We start from the raw sequence: 19341 nt of genomic DNA, 5'->3' as shown, positions 1-19341 counted from the left end.
CATGCGCATATAGTTTTCTATGTATGTTATTTACCAGTGAAATGCTTGGCTGTTAGTTTTGATCTCATTCGCCGTGAAAGTAGTATGCTCGCCCAGAAACAAAATATATCGCATGACATTGCGCAGTCTGTCTTCCATCTGGTCCGCCAGAACGTCTTCGACTTTCCCGTAGTAGTCTATGAGTTCCATCAGGGCGGCTGTGTCTGGCGGTGGGCGCAACAGGGTACCCGAAATATTTGAATAATCGTCGTTTATCCTGCCACCACATACTTATTTATAAACTTAAGAAATACGTTTTTTTTATAAATTTTAGATGTCGTGAAGGTACAAAATATATAAACCAAAACAAACAAGCTAAACAACGATCACATTTTTAGCCTATTAAGGTTTGAAATTAACTTACGACTTTATCTCTCTACGAAAGTCATCCGTCATTCTTTTTAATAACATATTGGCCATATTTAAGGCGGCTTGGCGCAACATGCCAATCAGATCTGTCCTTTGCATTCTGAACATTCCAATATCAACATTTCCTTCTAGACATTGCGTCATGTCCCGCGCTAACTCCACGTACTTGACCGATTCCTCGCAAAACTGCTCAAATGTTTTTTCAGGCACTGACTTTAGGAAAGCTTCAACTTTCATCCGGGACTAAAATAAAACATAACTTAAGAGCCCTTCAACGTGCACACTAGCGCCACTGCTAAATAATCGTGATAATTTAAATTTAACGACAGGTATTTAAAAAAGGGGGCCGCTACGTACTGTATTGTTTATTTAAGTACCTTTTGGATACATCAAACTAGTTTTTCTGTTGCTGGATTCGTCGATCTGGGAACTCAAAACAAAAACGGCCGTTTTAACTTTGGACGCATAGATTGACGAATCCAGCAACATAAAAACTAGTTGGATGTATTCAAGAGGTACTTAAATACACAGTACAGTACGTAGCGGCCCCCTTTTTTAAATACCTGTCGTTAAATTGAAATAATCACGATTATTTAGCAGTGGCGCTAGTGTGCACATTGAAGGGCTCTTAAGTTTCCAGCAAGTTTTACAGAACACACAATTTAGAAGATGTATAATGTAGATGTAATATTAGGTAATGTAGGTAATTCAACAAAAAATAACCTTTTTCCACATTGTACCCTCGGTTACAGCGCAGTTGTCGCAGTTTTAATGTGGCAATATTAAACACGAACTAATTTGCTGTATAGGTGCTAAATATGACAACGTACTCACCTCCCCGTTTAACAAGCAAACATAAGGGTCAAAATCTTTGGTTCGCATTTCGGGCCCAATTCTCTGTTCATTAATTAAATCTTTAATATCTTGTTTGTATTTTTTCACAAGTTCCCGATCTATTTTTGGCTAAAATAAATAAATGTATTAAATATCGCACATTTTTATGTTAAAAAATGTTGTGTTTAGATCGTAAGTCTATACAGGGTGATTCAGGAGACATGAGCAGGACTAACACTGCGCATTTCGTAAATTATAAGCAACTGTTTTGTATCAGTATTAGTGAGGTTAACGTTAATTTTCTAGTCGTGTTGAAGAAAAAAAGTTATTAATTTATTTACGACATGCATGGTCACCGTACAATTAGAATACTAAACTACCGATATTCTGTGTCAAATTGAATGACATCACGGTCCGGTTACTTTTGAAAACTCGTATCTCACTCGTTTGACAGTTTATTTTCTTCCTAATCAAAATGCTGTCATTACGGTTAAAGAGGTTTTATGTTTATTAATTAGGTCTTGTAGGGTGACCATGGTCGTAGAGAATTAAATTTGCCCTCGCCAAAAAGTTACAAAATAGGAAAAAGTGTGGTTGTTTCACCTAAATACGACGATGATCGATCAATTATCAGTTACTGAGTGTGCAGGATTAGTCCTGCTCACGTCTCATGAATCACCCTGTATAGTACCTGGAGCGTTACACTACTATGAGAATCATAGTCGTAATACAGTATAGTCTCCAAACGAGGATATTGTCGACAGGCGTCTATCAGAAAGTCGTATATAATACACAACCGATCTATAAATTCCATAAACGGGGGCTCAAACTCAATGTCACCATTTGAAAACACCGTGTTTATTACGAATCCTTGATTATCGCCCTGTGAATGGAAACGTATGAATATTACTGCCGTATATTTTATATTAGCTTTTGCCCGCAACTTCGTCTGCGTGGAATCAGTAACAGCAACTAAAGTAGGTATAGCGCCTGGATAATGCATAGCAATCATTCAATTCGCGCATTGCTTACTTCAATTTTTTTAAATTCTACCCCCCTTTGCACTCTCTTCAAGGATGATTTCCGAGATAAAAACTTCGTTTTTAGATCTTAATATGTCCTTACCTGTGACTCAAACTATCTCTATACCAAACTTCAACTACTTAAATCGGTTCAGCGGCTTAAGCGTGAAGAGGTAACAGACAGATAGATAGACAGACAGACCTGAAGATAAGAGGTAAGAAAGGAAAATGTACACAAGCTTCCATGAGAAGTCTTTCATATAACATTTGGGTAATTAATTTGAATAGGAATATAATATATTATGACTCTATAAGTTCAATACCTTCATTAATATTGAGAACAAAAACCAGACAAATGCTAGTCGAACTAGCCCACCGAGGGTTCCAAGCAAATTTATAGTTTTCAGATATGACCCTGTAGTTATAGTATATGACGATATTACTTACCAAATTTCATAGGTCAACGGAAATTACCTAACTTAGAAAATTGATTTTTTTTTCAACTTAAAAGGGACTGTAGATCTAAATAGGTATATGTATTGTTTAAATTCCACCTCCACCACCACCACCGAAATAAAGGGTCTTGACAGTCGAGACGGACGGACAGACAGACGGGCAACAAAGTAATCCTATAAGGGTTCCGTTTTTTCCTTTTGAGGTACGGAACCCTAAAAACGAACTCTGTGTAGAGTACTCATATATCAAATAGATAAATACTAAGGTAGTTACTAATTACTATACGTTGAAACTAAGTGGAAATGGAAATACGTGTCATATACCGTCACATCCATGATGTATTCTGTAAAGTCTTTCATTGATTTCAAACATAGAGTTTGTAAATTATAGGTCATCATACAAGCCAGGCAATTGTAGAAATGCTTTATTTTACGTGCATACTTTGTATCTGGAATCTGTTTCTTTTTGATGCCCTGTAAAAATAAAACACATACCTATTATGTGTTCGGATATAAACATACTGATACTTTAATTTTATTTTAGCTTTGCCCTACTTGAAGAAAAATGGCTTGCAACGTCGGAATCCATTGAAGCGTAAGCACATTACAAGCTGCTTCAATATGTCTCTTGCACACGAAACAAAAGTCTTGTAACTCGTAAGCTTCACGTATTTGTGTTATATCCTTCATACTTATTAAACGGAGATTGCTAAAACAAAATTCATGCTCGTTACCATTACGAAACCATTCGTAAATGAAGTGCAAGTAGAAATATGGGTAGAAGTTACTTGAATTGTTTCCACCAAATTTGCAAGACTTGAGCAATACAAGGGTTTACGCTGTAGAGGTCCTTCAGAAGAGTTGCCTTGTAAGCGGCGTACCGGCTTCTTAACGAACCGTCTTTAAAAACCTCTTCATTTTTAAACGCTCCTTCGGTTTCCGTATCTTGTTTCTATGACAAATTAAGAATACTTTTATTATAGTGATCATCCAATGTTTTTGTGATATACCAATATTTATAATATCAATCAATCAATCAATCAAACTTTTATTGATAAAATGTACTTAAGTATTTTACATGTCAACACATTATATCTGTTACAGCACCATTATTATTTCATACATTAAAACATTTACAGAACATCATTATTACTATTTTTAATAAATTTGGATAATCTAATAAATTCGGATATTGTTATTAAATATATGATAATGATAAAATTATATTTGCGTGTCTTAATGTATGTATAGCGACTGTTAAAGCTTTAAACTGACATAGCTTTAAACGATTGTATACCAAAAACAAAACGGTTTAAAATCAATTGTTTACTAAGTTCATATTGTACCATGTATGTGCCTATTTATTTTAATTTGCCTATATCAAATTCATGTCTCATACCTCGTTTGGATCTTTCAAAACGAAGTCCACGATTGCTTTCTTCATGCTCATGATGAAATCCTCACGCATTTCGGCGGTAACCGCAAATAAAGTGTCTTTCCATTGTCTCAATTGTAGTGTAAGCAAATTATGCACCCTTAAACCAGTAGGTAAAATAATAAACTATTTGTTTACCTACTAATTTTACAAATGCTATCCTTTCTTATCATACTATTATCATTATTTTAATTTAATTCCCTTTACTGGCCATGTATTTTATGTCGGCACGAAAAAACATTGCAACAAACAATAAGATTTTTTTAAACTTGTATTATAATACATTTTTGTATTACATACTATCCCTGGAAAGGACTTTATTATTTGAGGTTGCCTTGTGATTGATTATAACAGTTCAGTACATCATCAGATCACAAAATTGATTTACAAATTTTGAAGCCAACTTAATGTACGAACACTGCCACAGGCCTATTCGGATTTCGAAATACTTAATCACAAAATCTAGAGACGATTTAGAGATCAACTAGATCTACATTAGATATCGACTAGATGTGACTTAGATATCTAAGTCATATCTAAGTCAGAATCGCGGAAACGTCAAATTTGACATATATCTATCTTACAAATATCTTTAAATTATCCATATCGTAACTTGTTGATTAAGGTTTTATTGTATCCATGTATGTACAACATTATAAGAAATATTAAATTACATAAATTACTAAAAGACATAAATAGGAATATAAAACTAAAACTAACTACAATTAAAATAATTAAAACTAAAAATTAAAAATACCTATCAAAATTTGGTGCCCTCGGGAGGGTGCCCAACACGCAGGCAGCGTTCCCGCGCTGGATTGCGATGGCAATTCGCTGTGCGAGAAAGCTGCCCGCGCGAGGGTCACCCGTTGCCTCCCTCAACCTTTTCCCAAGCTCCTTAAGGAGCATATGTGCGCCTCTGCCCCACGAACCAAGTGTCTCGACGCCAAATGCAACGAATTCGTATTGGGCGCCGAGACAGCTGTACTTGGCTACCTTTAGACGCTCCCGGGTGTCCGCCGCCGCGCCAGCACGCCTGCTGGTCGATGGGACGTAGGACGCCGCTAGCGTGTCAGCGCAAGTGGCGTCCCATACCAACGCACGACCCATCTTCCAGGGAATCAGTGACATCCCGTCAGGGCGCTTACCGTCGTTCCGCACTATTTGGGGCTCCAGAGCGGCGGGAACGCCGGCACTGACGAGCGCCCTTCTCAGGATGTCATTGAGGGCGGAATGGCGAGACAGGCGGCACTTGTTGAAGTCTAGTAGAAATCTAATGCATTTTCCGAATCGAGCTGCCAGTTAAATGAAAACTAAACACAAAATAAATATACCGGAGTATTGTTCTGTTGTCCAGGGGTGCAACGTGGATAGTATCGAGGCCGTAGTGAATGTAATAATAGTATCGCGCTTTATTCTCCTCCTCGGTGGGCGGTCTACCGTCTCCATCCTCGCCGGGAGCAGATTGGCAAATTAAGCTCATAAGTTTACTCCTGAATTCTTCGCGCGCTTTTCTTAAAGCGTTATAACTTTGGATCACTGCGTAAATTAGTTGGAAGAATTATAAATTATCCGTAGTATGTCAGCATATAATACGAGAGATTGTCGAAGTAAAAGTTTTTTACATGTTCGGAAAAGTATTTTAGGTACTTTACCTGTAGGACGTTTCTTTGCGGCCGGCTTGGATTCTTGCTGTTTTTTTGATTTTGTAGGTTTAGACGGAAATTTGAGCAGTTCTTCGGGTAATGAATATAGTGGGTGCGTTCGTATCTTGAAGTCTTCTGGCATCATATCTAACTTCCTTACTTTTGGCATACTACTACTCGAAGATGCCTCGGGTTGGCTTTTCTTTCGGGTTGGTTTATTTCCACGTTGCATGATATCTAAAAGGTAATAGGTACATAGAACAAAAAATAATGAATAACAACAAAAAACGATTATGATACGATGCAGCGAATAGTTATATTTTACCTGTTTAAGAAGTGCCTTTTTTGAAGCTATTACTTTATAGCAATACAGTTTTACCTTTTTCACTTATTCACCTTAATTATTAATGAAAATGAATTATTTTCTAATAAATAAATAAATGAAAAACTGAAGTAAGAATGAACAACACCAAATCATAATATTGACAGAACAACAAAATTATATCGTCTCCATGGAAACGACGTGTCAGTTTGTTTCTTAGTTTTCATGCCTTGACACATTTCATGACATCAATCGTAGTCTAGGTAAAACGTAGTGATTATATGCTCTTTGAGTCTAGGGCTAGATTACATGCTTGATTATGCGGGAATTTACAAATTTTTTTGTTAATATACATATCAACAATATATAGCTGGGCCCTTTGATTTTACTTTTTTATATGGAAGGTAGACTTCTACACTCCATACTTTTTTAGTTTGTTTTATTATTTGTAAGAGTTAGGAGCGAGACTAATCCCATACATTTTTTGAAGAGCTCCTAACAGTCCTAACGTGAGTATTATATTCTTTGGTCCTAACTAATATAATTATGCCTACATCAAATTAGGTAGAATTGCTTTGTATAAGTAGGTATAGCCTGACAAGTTCTTTTTTAGCCCTGATATAATGTCGCTACAAACAGCTTACATATAGCAACAATACGTGTACGTCATGAATAGTCGGGACAGTGTGTATTGGCATCGTGCAAGAGCGAGTGAGGTATACAATTATGTACATGTGAGTTGTAGAAGTATGTTTCCCAATCGAAACCCAATCGAAAGAGCATGTTTAGTTGATAATTAAGTATGAATAATTTACCTATCCGCCATAATTTGATTCTAAATATTCGACCTCCGTATATATATTTACCAGATTCAGTCACTCGTGGTGGTAATGGCTCATTCTTATAATAAATATTTTTGATTATAGCACTAAAGACGCCTTAAATGAGAAAAATAATAATTTAATAATTAATATTCATATTTAGTACAAAACTAACCAGTTTATTACAAACTCACTATGAAAATCAGTACCCGTCATGTCAACAAATAATTTCACAACATTGTTTAATGGAATGCTACTGAATCCCGTATCCTTTTTCTGTCGCAAGTATTTTAATGTATTTAAAATTATTTGTTTAGCATCGGTGTGAATTTTTTTGGGCATTTTGATTGCAAAATCTATTATTATCCTGAAATATTTACAATCATTTTCGATTTGTTTACATCGGTGACATTCAATGACTTTCAATGTCGGATGTCAAACAAAATAATTGCCATTAAAATAAATTAGTTCCATCGAAAATCCGCAACGTGGCGAGGGCTAAAAAGGAACTTGTTAGGATAATGTTAATGCTGAGGAAAATGGGGTTAGTTCCGAATTCGCCGGATTTTTGTTTCGTCGGACTCTCTTATTGTGTTATCTTGTTCTCGTATTGGATTGTGACGTCCTAAAGTAAATCCGGCGAAACAGGAATCCTAACTTACCTAATATGAAGACTACGTTTGTATGGAGAAACGATCACGTGACGTTGTCCCCTTTCATCTCAAATTATTATTTATAAGAATAAAACTCAAAAATGGCTACATAAAAGAAATTACGACTTTACAAGTAAAATCAATTTAATATTTATATAAATAACAACACAATGAAAACAACAATAACGAAGTAGGTAATAATAACACAATACACATAATGTCGATGAGAAAATGCAATGGTAATTATGTCTTCTCTCGTCTCTTTTTCTCTCACACACACACTTATAGGAAAATGGCCTCTTACAGCCCAGTTGCTACCGAGAAGCTGTGTCAGCATTTTAAAATATAAAAAAAACACTTTGACTTCACGATTAAAAGTGACGGCTACCATTAACAGACCTATAAAAATGAGATAAAAATAGTAAAACTATTAAAATACTGTAATCACATGAAACCCATATATAGGTAGGTACCAAATTTTTTTGTCTAGAAAGAAGCGGTCTTAAAGATCTAATTATTAAAACTATAGAAAACGCTACAAAACATTGAGCTTCAATTGAAAAAGAAAAGGTAGTTCATCATCTTCCTCGCGCTATCCCGGCATTTTGCCACGGCTCATGGGAGCCTGGGGTCCGCTTGGCAACTAATCCCGAGAATTGGCGTAGGCAATAGTTTTTACGAAAGCAACTGCTATCTGACCTTCCAACCCCGAGGGTAAACCTGAATTGGGATTAGTCCGGTTTTCTCATGATGTTTTCCTTCGCTGAAAAGAGACTGGTAAATTATCAAATGATATTTCGTGCTTAAGTTCCGAAAAACTCATTACTACGAGCTAGGGTTTGAATCCGCGACTTCCGGATTGAGAGTCGCATGCTCTTACCGCTAAGCCACTAGCGCTACTAAGCGCCACTTGCATCATTCCAATAACCCTGGGTTAACCGGTTTAACAGTTAACCCAGTGTCAAATTGTACTGGTAACCATGGTAACTCCAGGTTTCACCGGTAACCCCGGCTTAGTGGGATGGTGCAAGTGGCCCTACAGGTAGTTATAGTTAGTATTGTTTTATTTATATTTAACACCTTTGTCTTGTTTCGACTCTGATCTATCTCAAAATAGCAAATAGCAGACCGGAACCAACCAGACAGAAAACCAACCAAGAAAAAAAAAATCTAATGAAAGTAATAGGGATAGGTAAATACGTCGGCTGAATACCTAGACAATAAAGACATAATATTAAAAAGGTGGAATCCATATTGCGATCCTTTAAAACGGCAGTTGTGTGAGCAGCGCTACACCGCGCAAGATCCAGTGGTCGGGGGGCATGCTGGTGGGCAGCCGCATGAACAGGATGTAGTTAGTGGAGTGGCCCGTGGTGGACAGCACGCCGCGCCGCTCGCCCGTCTTGTACAGCGGGCAGTTGTAGAACTCTTCCTTGGGGATGTCTGAGCTCTTCATAGGAATGAGCCATACCTGAAACACGAATAAAATAGAATAGCATCAAGTCACGCTGAGGATGTTGGCTGTCGGTGTGTAGCGAAACAATAATGCTTTCATCTTAGCAACGTCAAATAATTGTGTACTTGCGTAGTAGATACACTCATACACATAAAAACCGAGGTTGTTGAATGTAAATGATGAACAATCAACAATCAGAAACTATAAATGGTTCTGGCTACTTTGTTCATTAAAGAAATATAGTTAGTTTCAGAACCATTAGCCTCGGCCGAAAGTCTCAAACGTCGCAAATATGTCACCCTTGGCAGCACTTACATATTTGCGGCGTTTGGAGTAGCCTTAACCACAGTACAAGAACAGTAGTGAATCTTCATAGAAATGTGCCGCTGCCGGCTTGAATGTGTGCGAGCGCGCCGGACGCCGTGTACGCACGCGCTGCCACGCACACATTAGCATAAAATACGGGGGAATACGGTGGCGGCAGTGTGGGCTGTACCGCGACTTTGATCGCGTGCATTCGAGTACGCTGCCCACCCGCTCACATTTGTCTGCTCTCGGTAGGCCTCAGTACAGCTCGCCGCGGTCGTATTGTATTGTAGGAACAATTGCATCAAAAGTCAGAAACGCACATGGGGCACAGGGTGTCAACCCTTAATATAGGAACATTCATTGCCTACGAATACCGCTTAGCGTTACTTGTTAGTCTCCATAGGCTACGGTGGCTAAAATCGAGAAAAAAACTCTTTAAAAATTGAATTTAGCGCTACACAAGTACCAGGGCCTCATGAGTTACGAGAAGGTGTCGTTGACCAACCCGCCGCGGGGCGCGGGGCGCGGCGGCCGGGTCGCGTATCAGTATGAAGGTACAATAAAAGTGACAACCCTAAGCGCCAACGCAAGAGTAGGCAAATAACTTGCCGAGCGGCCTTAGATTCACTACTGTTCTTAGTGTACTGTGCCTTAACGCCTTATAGAGACTTCGGTTGACCAAAGGGCCGGCCAATATTTTGCTCAGCAGATCAGCATTGCTATTCAGAGGAGCAATGCGGTCAGCCTTCTGAGCACCCTACCAAGCGATCATGATCTAAGGCAATTTTTGTTATATGTTTGTGTTTAATTTAAGCTTTTTATTATGTTTTTATGTACCAGGTACCTATATTTCGTTGAACCAAAAGTAATAATTAATGTGATTCATACCGGTGGGAATGTGTCGTAGAGCACCTTCGGGAACGATTCGTCTACGTAGTAGTCCTCCATGTTCCAGCGCGCACCCTCCATGAACAGCCCTTTGATGTACACGCCTTCGACAGGCCGCTCCTCAAGGTGGAATGTACGCTGCACCTGTGGAATTGACGAAGAATAATGTAATATGCACGTCAAGGTGACATGGGAAATAACATTGATGCCCTATTTTCATAAGGTTCAGTCTCACATCACAGCAACCAATAAATAAAGTACCATCCTTTGCGCTGCGTTATCGGATGGAAATGTGGCAATTATGTTGTTCGTATATGTACCTCATAGTGGAAAGCGAGCTGATCGATGGGTATCTTGTACTTGCGCGCGTAGCTCTGCTGCGCGGCGGTGAGGAACGCCTGCGGGAAGTAGAAGCCCGACAGCCAGAACACCACCGGAGGCCCGTTCGCGTGCCAGTGCTGCACAGATGTTAAACGTGTTCACGACACAAATTTATCAAAACGGACAAAGAATGCCTGGTGGAAGACTGGAATGATGTAGTCGAGTCGATTTATAATTTATTCTTGCATTGTATAATAAATTAAAAAAAAATAACACTTTCCATTTATGATAGCTAACAAAATATGCATATTATACTCACCGTAACGTTGCAATCGTCCCTTTTGGCGTTTCTGTAGTCGGGTACGTAAATATTACCTGTAAAAACGCTAGTCGAGCCAGAAGATCGTCGACGTACGCCGCGAACGGTTTGAGAGACGGGTAACTTTTGCCGGCCCACAACGCTGGTATGCGCCCGCGGACCATGCTCGTCAGCACCTCCTCCGTTACGTCCGTGAGCACACTCACACCTGTGTCAACAATTATTGTAAGATCTGTAAGTATTCATTCATTCATCGTTTAATCGTTAATCATTGTACCTTGCACAGCGCCAATAACAGCTCGTGAGCTAGTCCGGACGACGCTGACAAGGCGCTCGAAGCGCGCCGCCTCCTGGATGACCACGATAGACATGGGTGACATCTCGGCCGGCTTGAGGTCACCCTCGTGCGACGGGCCCGATAGGATCTTAGCCGGTAATCGCGCCAGCACATTTTCCGCTATCGCCATGGCTTGCTCCTCCGGCGTTGCGCCGCCACCTCCACCGGCCATCGTGTCCTATGATTATAACAAAAATTTATTAATGATTCAGAATGACTGACTACTGTTAAGTCTTGCTAATATAAGGCATTTATTCTAAATCTAGTGGTTCTAAATTCTTAGGGTTGATTTTATATTGATTTTATTTGTTTACCGTGGATTTGGCAACTTTTGGTAGCTTGATTTCACCATTTAGTACCATTACCGATACAAACACCAGGGAGGAGGAAATCAATATTCGCATCCAAAACGCCCTGCGATGCAGTGCAGCCCTCTATTAAATGTTGGCGTCTAGGCTTCTCAGCCGAAATACTAAGGTACAGATATATAAGACCGTCATTCGACCAGTCCTTAAGTATGGTTGTTAGGCCTAGACACTAACACAAAAAGAGGAATGTCAGGTCCTGGTAGCGGAAAGAAAGGTTTTTCGAAGGATCCTGAGATCTATCAAGAGAGTGGAGATTACTCTTGTTTCGGAGGTCAAGACCCTCTTGTGTCACTGAGCTACATTAGTTAGTTTATTTTTATTGCTTACCAAATATTTCTTGTAAAGATCCTTGTTGCATGTGGATGATAATTAGTTTATTTTATAAGCAGTATAATTATGTCTAAATATGTTAGCATGTAAGTAGGTGATTTTTATTTGAAAGTGATAAGATAGTAAATTCTGTTATATCGGAAAATACAAGATTAACAATATATCATTGTGAGGTCACTTACCAAACGATCCTTGAGTCGCGAACCGGCAAATGAATGAAAAATAAGAAAAATATGTTTTCTACAATCTAGGTATACATAGGTACTAAATACAATATTTATAATGCACGTTTCTAATTATGATTAAATGATACATATGCTTCTTATCTGATACTATTGCGACACTGTAACTAAGCTAATTAAAATGTATAAAAAATTTGAAATATACAGCCTATTGATATATTAATTTATTAATAAATTAAATGCGATGAGCTGCGTTCGAGTGTACCTGCGTCAATATGGCGGTGTTGAGCAATTCATTGGCCTCGCGGAAGTGCTTGGTGATGTCAGCGTTGGAGTGGAAGCCGAAAACTCCAGGCGGCGTGGCCACGGGCAGGGACCGCGCGAACGCGATGAAGTCCGCGTGCTCCTTCAGGTCCGGTATATAATATATGCCTACCAAGGACATTAGTTTTAATGTAAGGCAACATTAAAGCCGATTAAATTCTACACAAAAAAAACTTCGACAGTTTCTCGGAATAAAATACATGTTAGAGAAAATACTTGCTAAATCCAGATTTAGCGCTTATACCTTTTCAGAGGACTCTCTTAAGAGGAAAGTTGGAGGAATATGAATTCCACTTTTGTCTATATATTTGTACGCGATCTACCCCAATATCGACATTTTATTCGACTGCGACTTAACCAGAAAGTAGGGTTATGGGTTTAAGTACTTATTGATATTCAGTACACCCTGTAGCTTAGGATACAGGACAATTTTTTTTTAAATGTCATATTGGCAGATTTCTCTTGCCTTTCACAACCTGTTTTCATTTGTTTATTAAAGAAAAATCAAAACAGCCGCCTTGAGAGGATAAATATTAAATCATATTTTTTCTACTTGTAGTCCTAATCTGATTGTGCTACTTCCTGTTACTTACCGGTAGATTCCAGTTTATATTTGTCTTCGCGAATAGCCCTGAGGTTGTAGAACTTGTACAGTATAGTATTCAGGCACCGGCGGTCCCAGTCGTCGGTCACGCGCCCGCCATAGTTACATTCTCCCGTCAAATATCGCAGCGCCACGAATTGCACATCCTGACACAATATTTATTATCAGCTTCTATTTCAATGCATAGCCATCCAGCCTGGGACAGATTAGTTAGACTGTTTACAAAATAAAAATTACTTAACATGTTCGCCGACGTTATTATGCACACAAATAACCCACGTGTCGACGTATTAAACGAGACGTATAAGACGAGTTAAATAGTAAACTCAGCAATGTTAATATTTTTTTTCTTTTAGACAATTAATAACGTTTTATAAATAATTTGTAGGCCACTAACGTCATATTCATTGAGAAACATGTTAAGCTGTGTTATACTGATGCGCAGGTCGGTCTCGTTGAACTCGTAGCGGATGTTCCAGCCCAGCGGGCCGAACTGCCGCCGCTCCTGCACCACCGCGTGGAAGAAGCACAACGCGAACAGCAGCTTCTTGAAGTTTTCTGGCTGCTTGTTGCTTTCGAACCACTCTGGATCGTTGATCGGATCGCTCTGGTAAGAACGAGCGATATTCGCTCTTAAGCCTGAAGTAAACATTAGCGTGCATTAATTATTTAGGGACTTATAAAATAAACGTGGGCTTTTATCTCAGGGACTTGTGCGTTTCAATTGCCATTTTCTGCAATACCTATATTTTAATGTTGACATTTTAATGACCTAGTACCTATTTCTAATGCCTAAATCGTGGATCCTACCTACGTAATTAATATAGGGAAAATTAAAAATCGCATTTCTTTCGGAGAAGTCATAATGGACAACAAAATCAACGTATTAATAGCCCCCTAAATGTGTTAATCTGTCTTTGAATTATGATTATGATTTACTAAAAAGTTGAAGCAAGCGAAAACGTATTACCTTGCGGGGGCTCGTTAGTCATCTTGACTCCGTTTTGCAATACGTAGACAGGGAAGTGGTCGGCGGGGTACGAAGTAAGCCAAAGTCTAAAGTCGGGATGTACATTGTCTGGCATTAAACTTTCGCATATCTGTAAACAATAATAGCTATGTTAAAGAGGGAATTGCCAAACTTATATTACGTACTTACTTATAAAACAGATTATACCTTTTCCAACATCGGCATCCAACTCTTGGCGAGGTGACAGTTTTGTAACACTACCCAAGTACCAATTCTAACTCCTTCATCGATAAGCTTGACAGCGATAGGACCTTGTCCTTGACCAAGGGATAAGGAGAATAGGCGCGAAGATCCAAAGCCCTTTACAAAAATAACCATTATTAATTAAATGAATTCATTTCAATCATATCACTAATTTCATTTGTACACATATATACGTTTCCTTCTTTACCTGGTCATCAGCAAATTTAAGAAGCGTTCCCATAGGGTCTGACCCTGGAGTAAGAACAAACAAAAGAGGGATGCAGCAGTGGGACTCTGAGAAAGAAGATGCCAAATCGAAAAGTGGCGGCTCAACGAACTGACGACCCATCTCACCTGAAATATCAGTATCCAACTTTAAACATTTAACATACCGGGTGTGGCCTGTAACACGAGCAAATAATTAAAACATAGATTGTACTCCTCAAACGGTGACACTTTTGTTCTACAACTTTTAAAAATTATGAAGTATTTAGACTCCCTATTTTTCATACAAAATAAATATTATCTTCAATGGACGCCATCGCCCCGCCATATCATTGTGATTGACGTTGCTTGTCACGCCTTCAACATAACACAATTCGCAATACATTGCGTCTTGGAATAAACTTTAAAGTGTATTAAAAATCAAACCACAAGTTATTTTTAAAAGTCGCTGAACAAATGTTGGTCAGTATGAGGAGTACAGCCTACTGTTTAATTTTTTGCTCATATTACAGGCCACACCCGGTATAAAGCTTAAATGTGTCGCTTAACTTCAAACTCGGGTAAATCCATTGGACCCTCTCAGCAAATATCTACCCTATTACGTTTTCTTAATACTCGAGTTTGAAGTTAAGCGACTCAAATGGAATCAATCGGTGCTTATTGTTGGCTCGTTTGTCACTATCACCATCATTTTTTATTTTATTACCTTCTACAAAGTGTTGAACCGCATGCACCATCATATCTAAACGCACGCAACGTAAGACTAACAATTTCTGAAAATAAAGAGATTATAAAATCGATCAATAAATATTTACTAGGTAATGATCTCGTTACATCAATTTAAAGTATTTTAAAGAAAAGCAAATAATAGACTACGCCTTTTAAAGGCTCTTTTCTGGTAAGGGGTGGATGGATCCCTGGGTACGGCTAACTGAGCATAAATGTTATAATAAAAAACGAATGATGAATGTATACCTCAAATGGCTTTAATTTTTGTTCCCATGGTTGAGGAAGCGGCTGGTTTTGAGGGTCTGGCGTGTCACAGTATGCTTCCCATTCACTGATATTGGCCATAAAATGATCTATTATCCCATGAAACACGTCCATCTCGTTCAATCTTTAATAAAATGGTTGAACAATAATAAAATTATGCTAGCTTAAAGCTAATTGATAATAATTGAAAAAATCGCTGTCATTTGTATACATAAATACCTACCCGTTAAAGTCAGCCCAAGCGGATGGACTAAGAAATTGGACAGGGTTGGGAGGCAGGTTCTTCGGCTGGCCTCCTCCCATCAGGAACAACACATGACTCTGTTCAATGTGGCCCTCCGCTACCATTATAGTTACGGCTAGCAGCAGGGAGAACACCATCTTATCCTAAAATATTAAATGACACCGGGTGAAGTTTCCCCTAAATATGTACCTCAAGTACCTAAGTTTATTTTAATAAAAAATAAAAGCAGGAAGAGTAAACTATAGTAATGGCAGCCCCCTTCAAATATTGCCCTCTCAAACATATTTTAAGGTAATGGTCACTTTCGTTATACAATACATTAGGTCTTGAAACTTTATGGGAATATTCATTTGAATAAAATTTACTAGAAAGTTCATGCTTGAATATATCAAGCATGAACTTTCTAGTAAATTTTATTTTAAAATCTAGAAAAACCTTTTCGAATAAACTCCTGCAAATATTAGCATAGAGCGAATACGTGAAGTAAGCGCGTAGTATCGCTAGCCGTTCTTCAATCACGTCCACTTTTTCAGTGTTGTCTATGGCGCCGGTGAACAGGCCTTCGAACCATCCCAACGAGTACTGATACATTGGGTCGATGTTCGCTAATGATGCTGTAAATAATCCATTAATACAAATCCATAGATCAACAATAATATTTTATTTACAAAATGTGTTCATCTTTGATTATTCAAATATCATTATAGAATTCAAATATAGCTTGATTATTCAGGTGGCTTGTTTCGAATCCGTAAAATTACTTTGATGTTTTGTACAAATTTTCAATTTTAATCAAACCTTAACTGCTCAGAGAGGTCCAGGCAGCGAACGAAAAGTCTTCTAGAAATCGATTTTCGACGACATGAGCGAAAACTAACCTAAAGCCTATGCGGCCAGGGTACTAGATTATATTTAGGTTCAGAAAATGTATACGCAGCAGGAAAAAAAATAGAATAGGTTTGTCTTCGGACATCTATTTATAATTCACCAGTGTCTACAAGTAGACAGGAATGGTATTAGGAGGACGAAGATAAAATTAAATTTACCGATGAGGAAAAACAAGTTTGTCGAGTGCTTTGCGATAGGCACGTAGTCGTTCCGCGCTATGTCAATAGCCTTCTCAGTCTCTACAGCCACCACTTGTTTCTCTTTTATTTCATTTGCCGTATCTTTCGCAGAGTTCAAAATCTAAAAACGGAAATTAAATCAATATAAAGCGACCAAGTTCGTTGTGGCTTGAGTTTGTTATCTCTCATTTTAAGGTTCATCATCGGTATCATAATCTCAACATTTACAGACTGAATTGATTAAATTTTGGCAATATCAAATATTATTGATTGCTTTAAATATGTAAAATGTAAGAGTTCGAATTGACAGCAATTGTAATTGGCACTACCTATACGGATCCGTGTCTAAAAGTTTTACGTAGGCACAATTTTTATAGATTTACACATCTTATACAATAACTAAATCTTTGGCTAAAATATACAAAACATGCAGACGATGATAATAATTATAACAGATTAGTGAATAAGACATGACAATGTATAACGAACACGTAATGGGTGTTTGTAACATACTTAAATAAGTTCGTTTTCAACTTGCCTGGACAGCTTCTTCATCTTCCAGTAGGTGTTCTGATGTCGCCAAAACGTTTAGTATTTTCTTTTCAATGTCTTGCAAAAGCCTTCTGTGTTCTGCACCTTGCGTGGTCAGATCCGACTTGGCTTGCTGGAGATCTGGCCTTTCTCTTGCCACTACACGAGCTAGCAGTTGAGCTTCTAGACCATCTTGAGCCAACATGAAGTTGACCAATGTCACACGCACGCCCACTTCGGGTAAATAGTGAGGATTTGCTAACTTTGTACTAATGTAGAGCCTACAAAAGAAATCAATTAAGGATGGAATATTCGTTGCCTTAATATACGACACTACATTTACTCAAATGATTTCTCACTTAAACTCCTTGTTGTATTCGACAATGGTGTCCCCTATTTTAATGCAAAGCGCGCCTCCTTGACGGAATGTTTGTTGTTGAAGTAGAGGTTCCAGCATAGGATCCAATTCCTCTAAAACATTTTCTAACAATACCTGCAAAAATATTATTGAGTCACCAATATGTCCATTCGTTACTAACATTTCTTACAAAATTAAGTACTGGATGTAATGTATATTAAGAGCAACCATCTTGTTGGTTTTTTACCCTGCCAAAGTAAAAAGAGAATCGACTAATGATATTCTGTTGAAACCTACGTATTAATAAGCGGCTATTGAGATGAGATACAATATCACAAATCAGCTATTTGGAGAGTGAGGATGCGTTTACTCATCCAATGTCTACTGGGAGTATTGCTTCTGTTAAAACGTGATTACGGGGAACGGAATAATAGCAACGCGACGCTTAAAGGTTAAGGAGTAAGGAGTTCATTAAATAATAGTTTGGTTAAGGAAGGAATTGTACCGGTTGTCCAAATTGCACCGCATTTTCCAATACTCTGCCAAGGTCCGCTTGAGTCATTCTTACTATATTCAAGTTGTTGGGTTTCTCCATATTCTTAATCCACCGATTTGCCTGGCCCTGCGGGTCGATCATAAGTGGCCAACGACGAGCTGTCCTGTAATTTAACACAGATACAAGTGTTCATCTTAAAATAAAATACTCAGATCTTGCACATGCAAGAATTGTAAAACCAACTAAAACCACTCCATAATAAAAGTACAGCTTGCCAAAAAAGAGTAGAAATTAAAAAGTGGCAACACTGTAGTGTCGTCCCTTTCAAACCAATTTATATAAGAAAACGGGATGACACTAGAGTGTTGCCACTTTTTAATTTCTACTCTTTTTTGCCAAGCTGTAAGGCAATTTAAGCAAGTCACACGACAGGCACATTTGTGGCGAGTTAATGGTGCTATGCTATACTTATACATTTTCATTGCTTCTGTAGTTCATAGGATCATCAATAAAAACCGGACAAGTGCAAGTCAGACTCGCCCACCGAGAGTTCCGTACTTTTTAGTATTTGTTGTTATAGCGACAACAGAAGTACATCATCTGTGAAAATTTGAACTGTCTAGCTGTCACGGTTCATGAGATACAGCCAGGTGACAGACAGACGGACGGACAGTGGAATCTTAGTAATAGGGTCCCGTTTTTACCCTTTGAGTACGGAACCCTAAAAATCAATTATTTTTAATGATATACTATACTAATTCATAGCAAAATAACTGTCCAGGAAACAAAAACGAAAAGGCCCAAGATAGTAAGAGGAGATTTCCTTACATGATAATAATGGCGCTCTCAACACTGAAGTCATCAGCAGGCAAGCCGTCGATGTTCCACTGCTGAATGGTAACGGGTTCGCCCAGTGATTTGATAAGACTGTAGTTCAGAGTGCATACAATTCCGCAGTCGTGACATACTTGCGCCCATTTTTTAATCTGCATATTGGAAATTTTAACTTATACTATACTTATATTTACAACCTATTGATAGGTTATAATTTAATATAATATCTATATCCAACAAAGCTCAAGCCAAATCTCTTTATACAGACCTGGTCAATCCGAAAACTAGCTGTGAATGGCCCTAGGTAAGCGATTATACCCGCGGCAATAAGAATGTCACCTGCAAA

General features: G+C 38.3%; 3 protein-coding genes across 3 annotated transcripts in view; 1 reads left to right on the top strand and 2 right to left on the bottom strand.

Annotated features, from left to right (window-relative positions):
* Window positions 1-6234, bottom strand: part of LOC134663958 (dynein axonemal heavy chain 7-like) — a 40003-nt gene extending 33769 nt beyond the window's left edge. Inside the window, exons 1-11 of the mRNA XM_063520508.1 lie at window positions 6126-6234; window positions 5810-6037; window positions 5489-5693; window positions 4119-4254; window positions 3508-3671; window positions 3275-3428; window positions 3044-3193; window positions 1934-2125; window positions 1243-1371; window positions 404-651; window positions 35-256 (exon numbers count right to left, since the gene is read on the bottom strand). Coding sequence (XP_063376578.1) covers window positions 35-256; window positions 404-651; window positions 1243-1371; window positions 1934-2125; window positions 3044-3193; window positions 3275-3428; window positions 3508-3671; window positions 4119-4254; window positions 5489-5693; window positions 5810-6032 — 1823 coding nt within the window. The 5' untranslated portion in view covers window positions 6033-6037; window positions 6126-6234. The remainder of the gene's footprint in view (window positions 1-34; window positions 257-403; window positions 652-1242; window positions 1372-1933; window positions 2126-3043; window positions 3194-3274; window positions 3429-3507; window positions 3672-4118; window positions 4255-5488; window positions 5694-5809; window positions 6038-6125) is intronic.
* LOC134663963 (elongation factor Ts, mitochondrial) overlaps window positions 1-19341 on the top strand; it is a 168319-nt gene that overhangs the window by 95042 nt on the left and 53936 nt on the right. The window lies entirely within an intron of this gene.
* The window catches only part of LOC134663957 (dynein axonemal heavy chain 7-like), a 60978-nt gene continuing 49428 nt past the window's right edge, over window positions 7792-19341 (bottom strand). The window contains exons 53-73 of the mRNA XM_063520507.1: window positions 19264-19334; window positions 18990-19147; window positions 18171-18324; window positions 17667-17800; window positions 17315-17588; window positions 16756-16897; window positions 16145-16323; window positions 15689-15852; window positions 15448-15589; window positions 15179-15245; window positions 14456-14601; window positions 14212-14364; window positions 14005-14134; window positions 13432-13673; window positions 13024-13180; window positions 12372-12538; window positions 11167-11404; window positions 10946-11097; window positions 10570-10707; window positions 10250-10393; window positions 7792-9067 (exon numbers count right to left, since the gene is read on the bottom strand). Of these exons, the coding sequence (XP_063376577.1) occupies window positions 8861-9067; window positions 10250-10393; window positions 10570-10707; window positions 10946-11097; window positions 11167-11404; window positions 12372-12538; window positions 13024-13180; window positions 13432-13673; window positions 14005-14134; window positions 14212-14364; window positions 14456-14601; window positions 15179-15245; window positions 15448-15589; window positions 15689-15852; window positions 16145-16323; window positions 16756-16897; window positions 17315-17588; window positions 17667-17800; window positions 18171-18324; window positions 18990-19147; window positions 19264-19334 (3359 nt within the window). The 3' untranslated portion in view covers window positions 7792-8860. The remainder of the gene's footprint in view (window positions 9068-10249; window positions 10394-10569; window positions 10708-10945; window positions 11098-11166; window positions 11405-12371; window positions 12539-13023; window positions 13181-13431; window positions 13674-14004; window positions 14135-14211; window positions 14365-14455; window positions 14602-15178; window positions 15246-15447; window positions 15590-15688; window positions 15853-16144; window positions 16324-16755; window positions 16898-17314; window positions 17589-17666; window positions 17801-18170; window positions 18325-18989; window positions 19148-19263; window positions 19335-19341) is intronic.

The sequence above is a fragment of the Cydia fagiglandana genome, chromosome 4 (assembly GCF_963556715.1).
Source record: "Cydia fagiglandana chromosome 4, ilCydFagi1.1, whole genome shotgun sequence".
Classification (NCBI taxonomy): Eukaryota; Metazoa; Arthropoda; class Insecta; order Lepidoptera; family Tortricidae; genus Cydia; species Cydia fagiglandana.
Note: the sequence above shows the minus strand (reverse complement) of the source record. Positions and strands in the feature narration are given on the sequence as shown.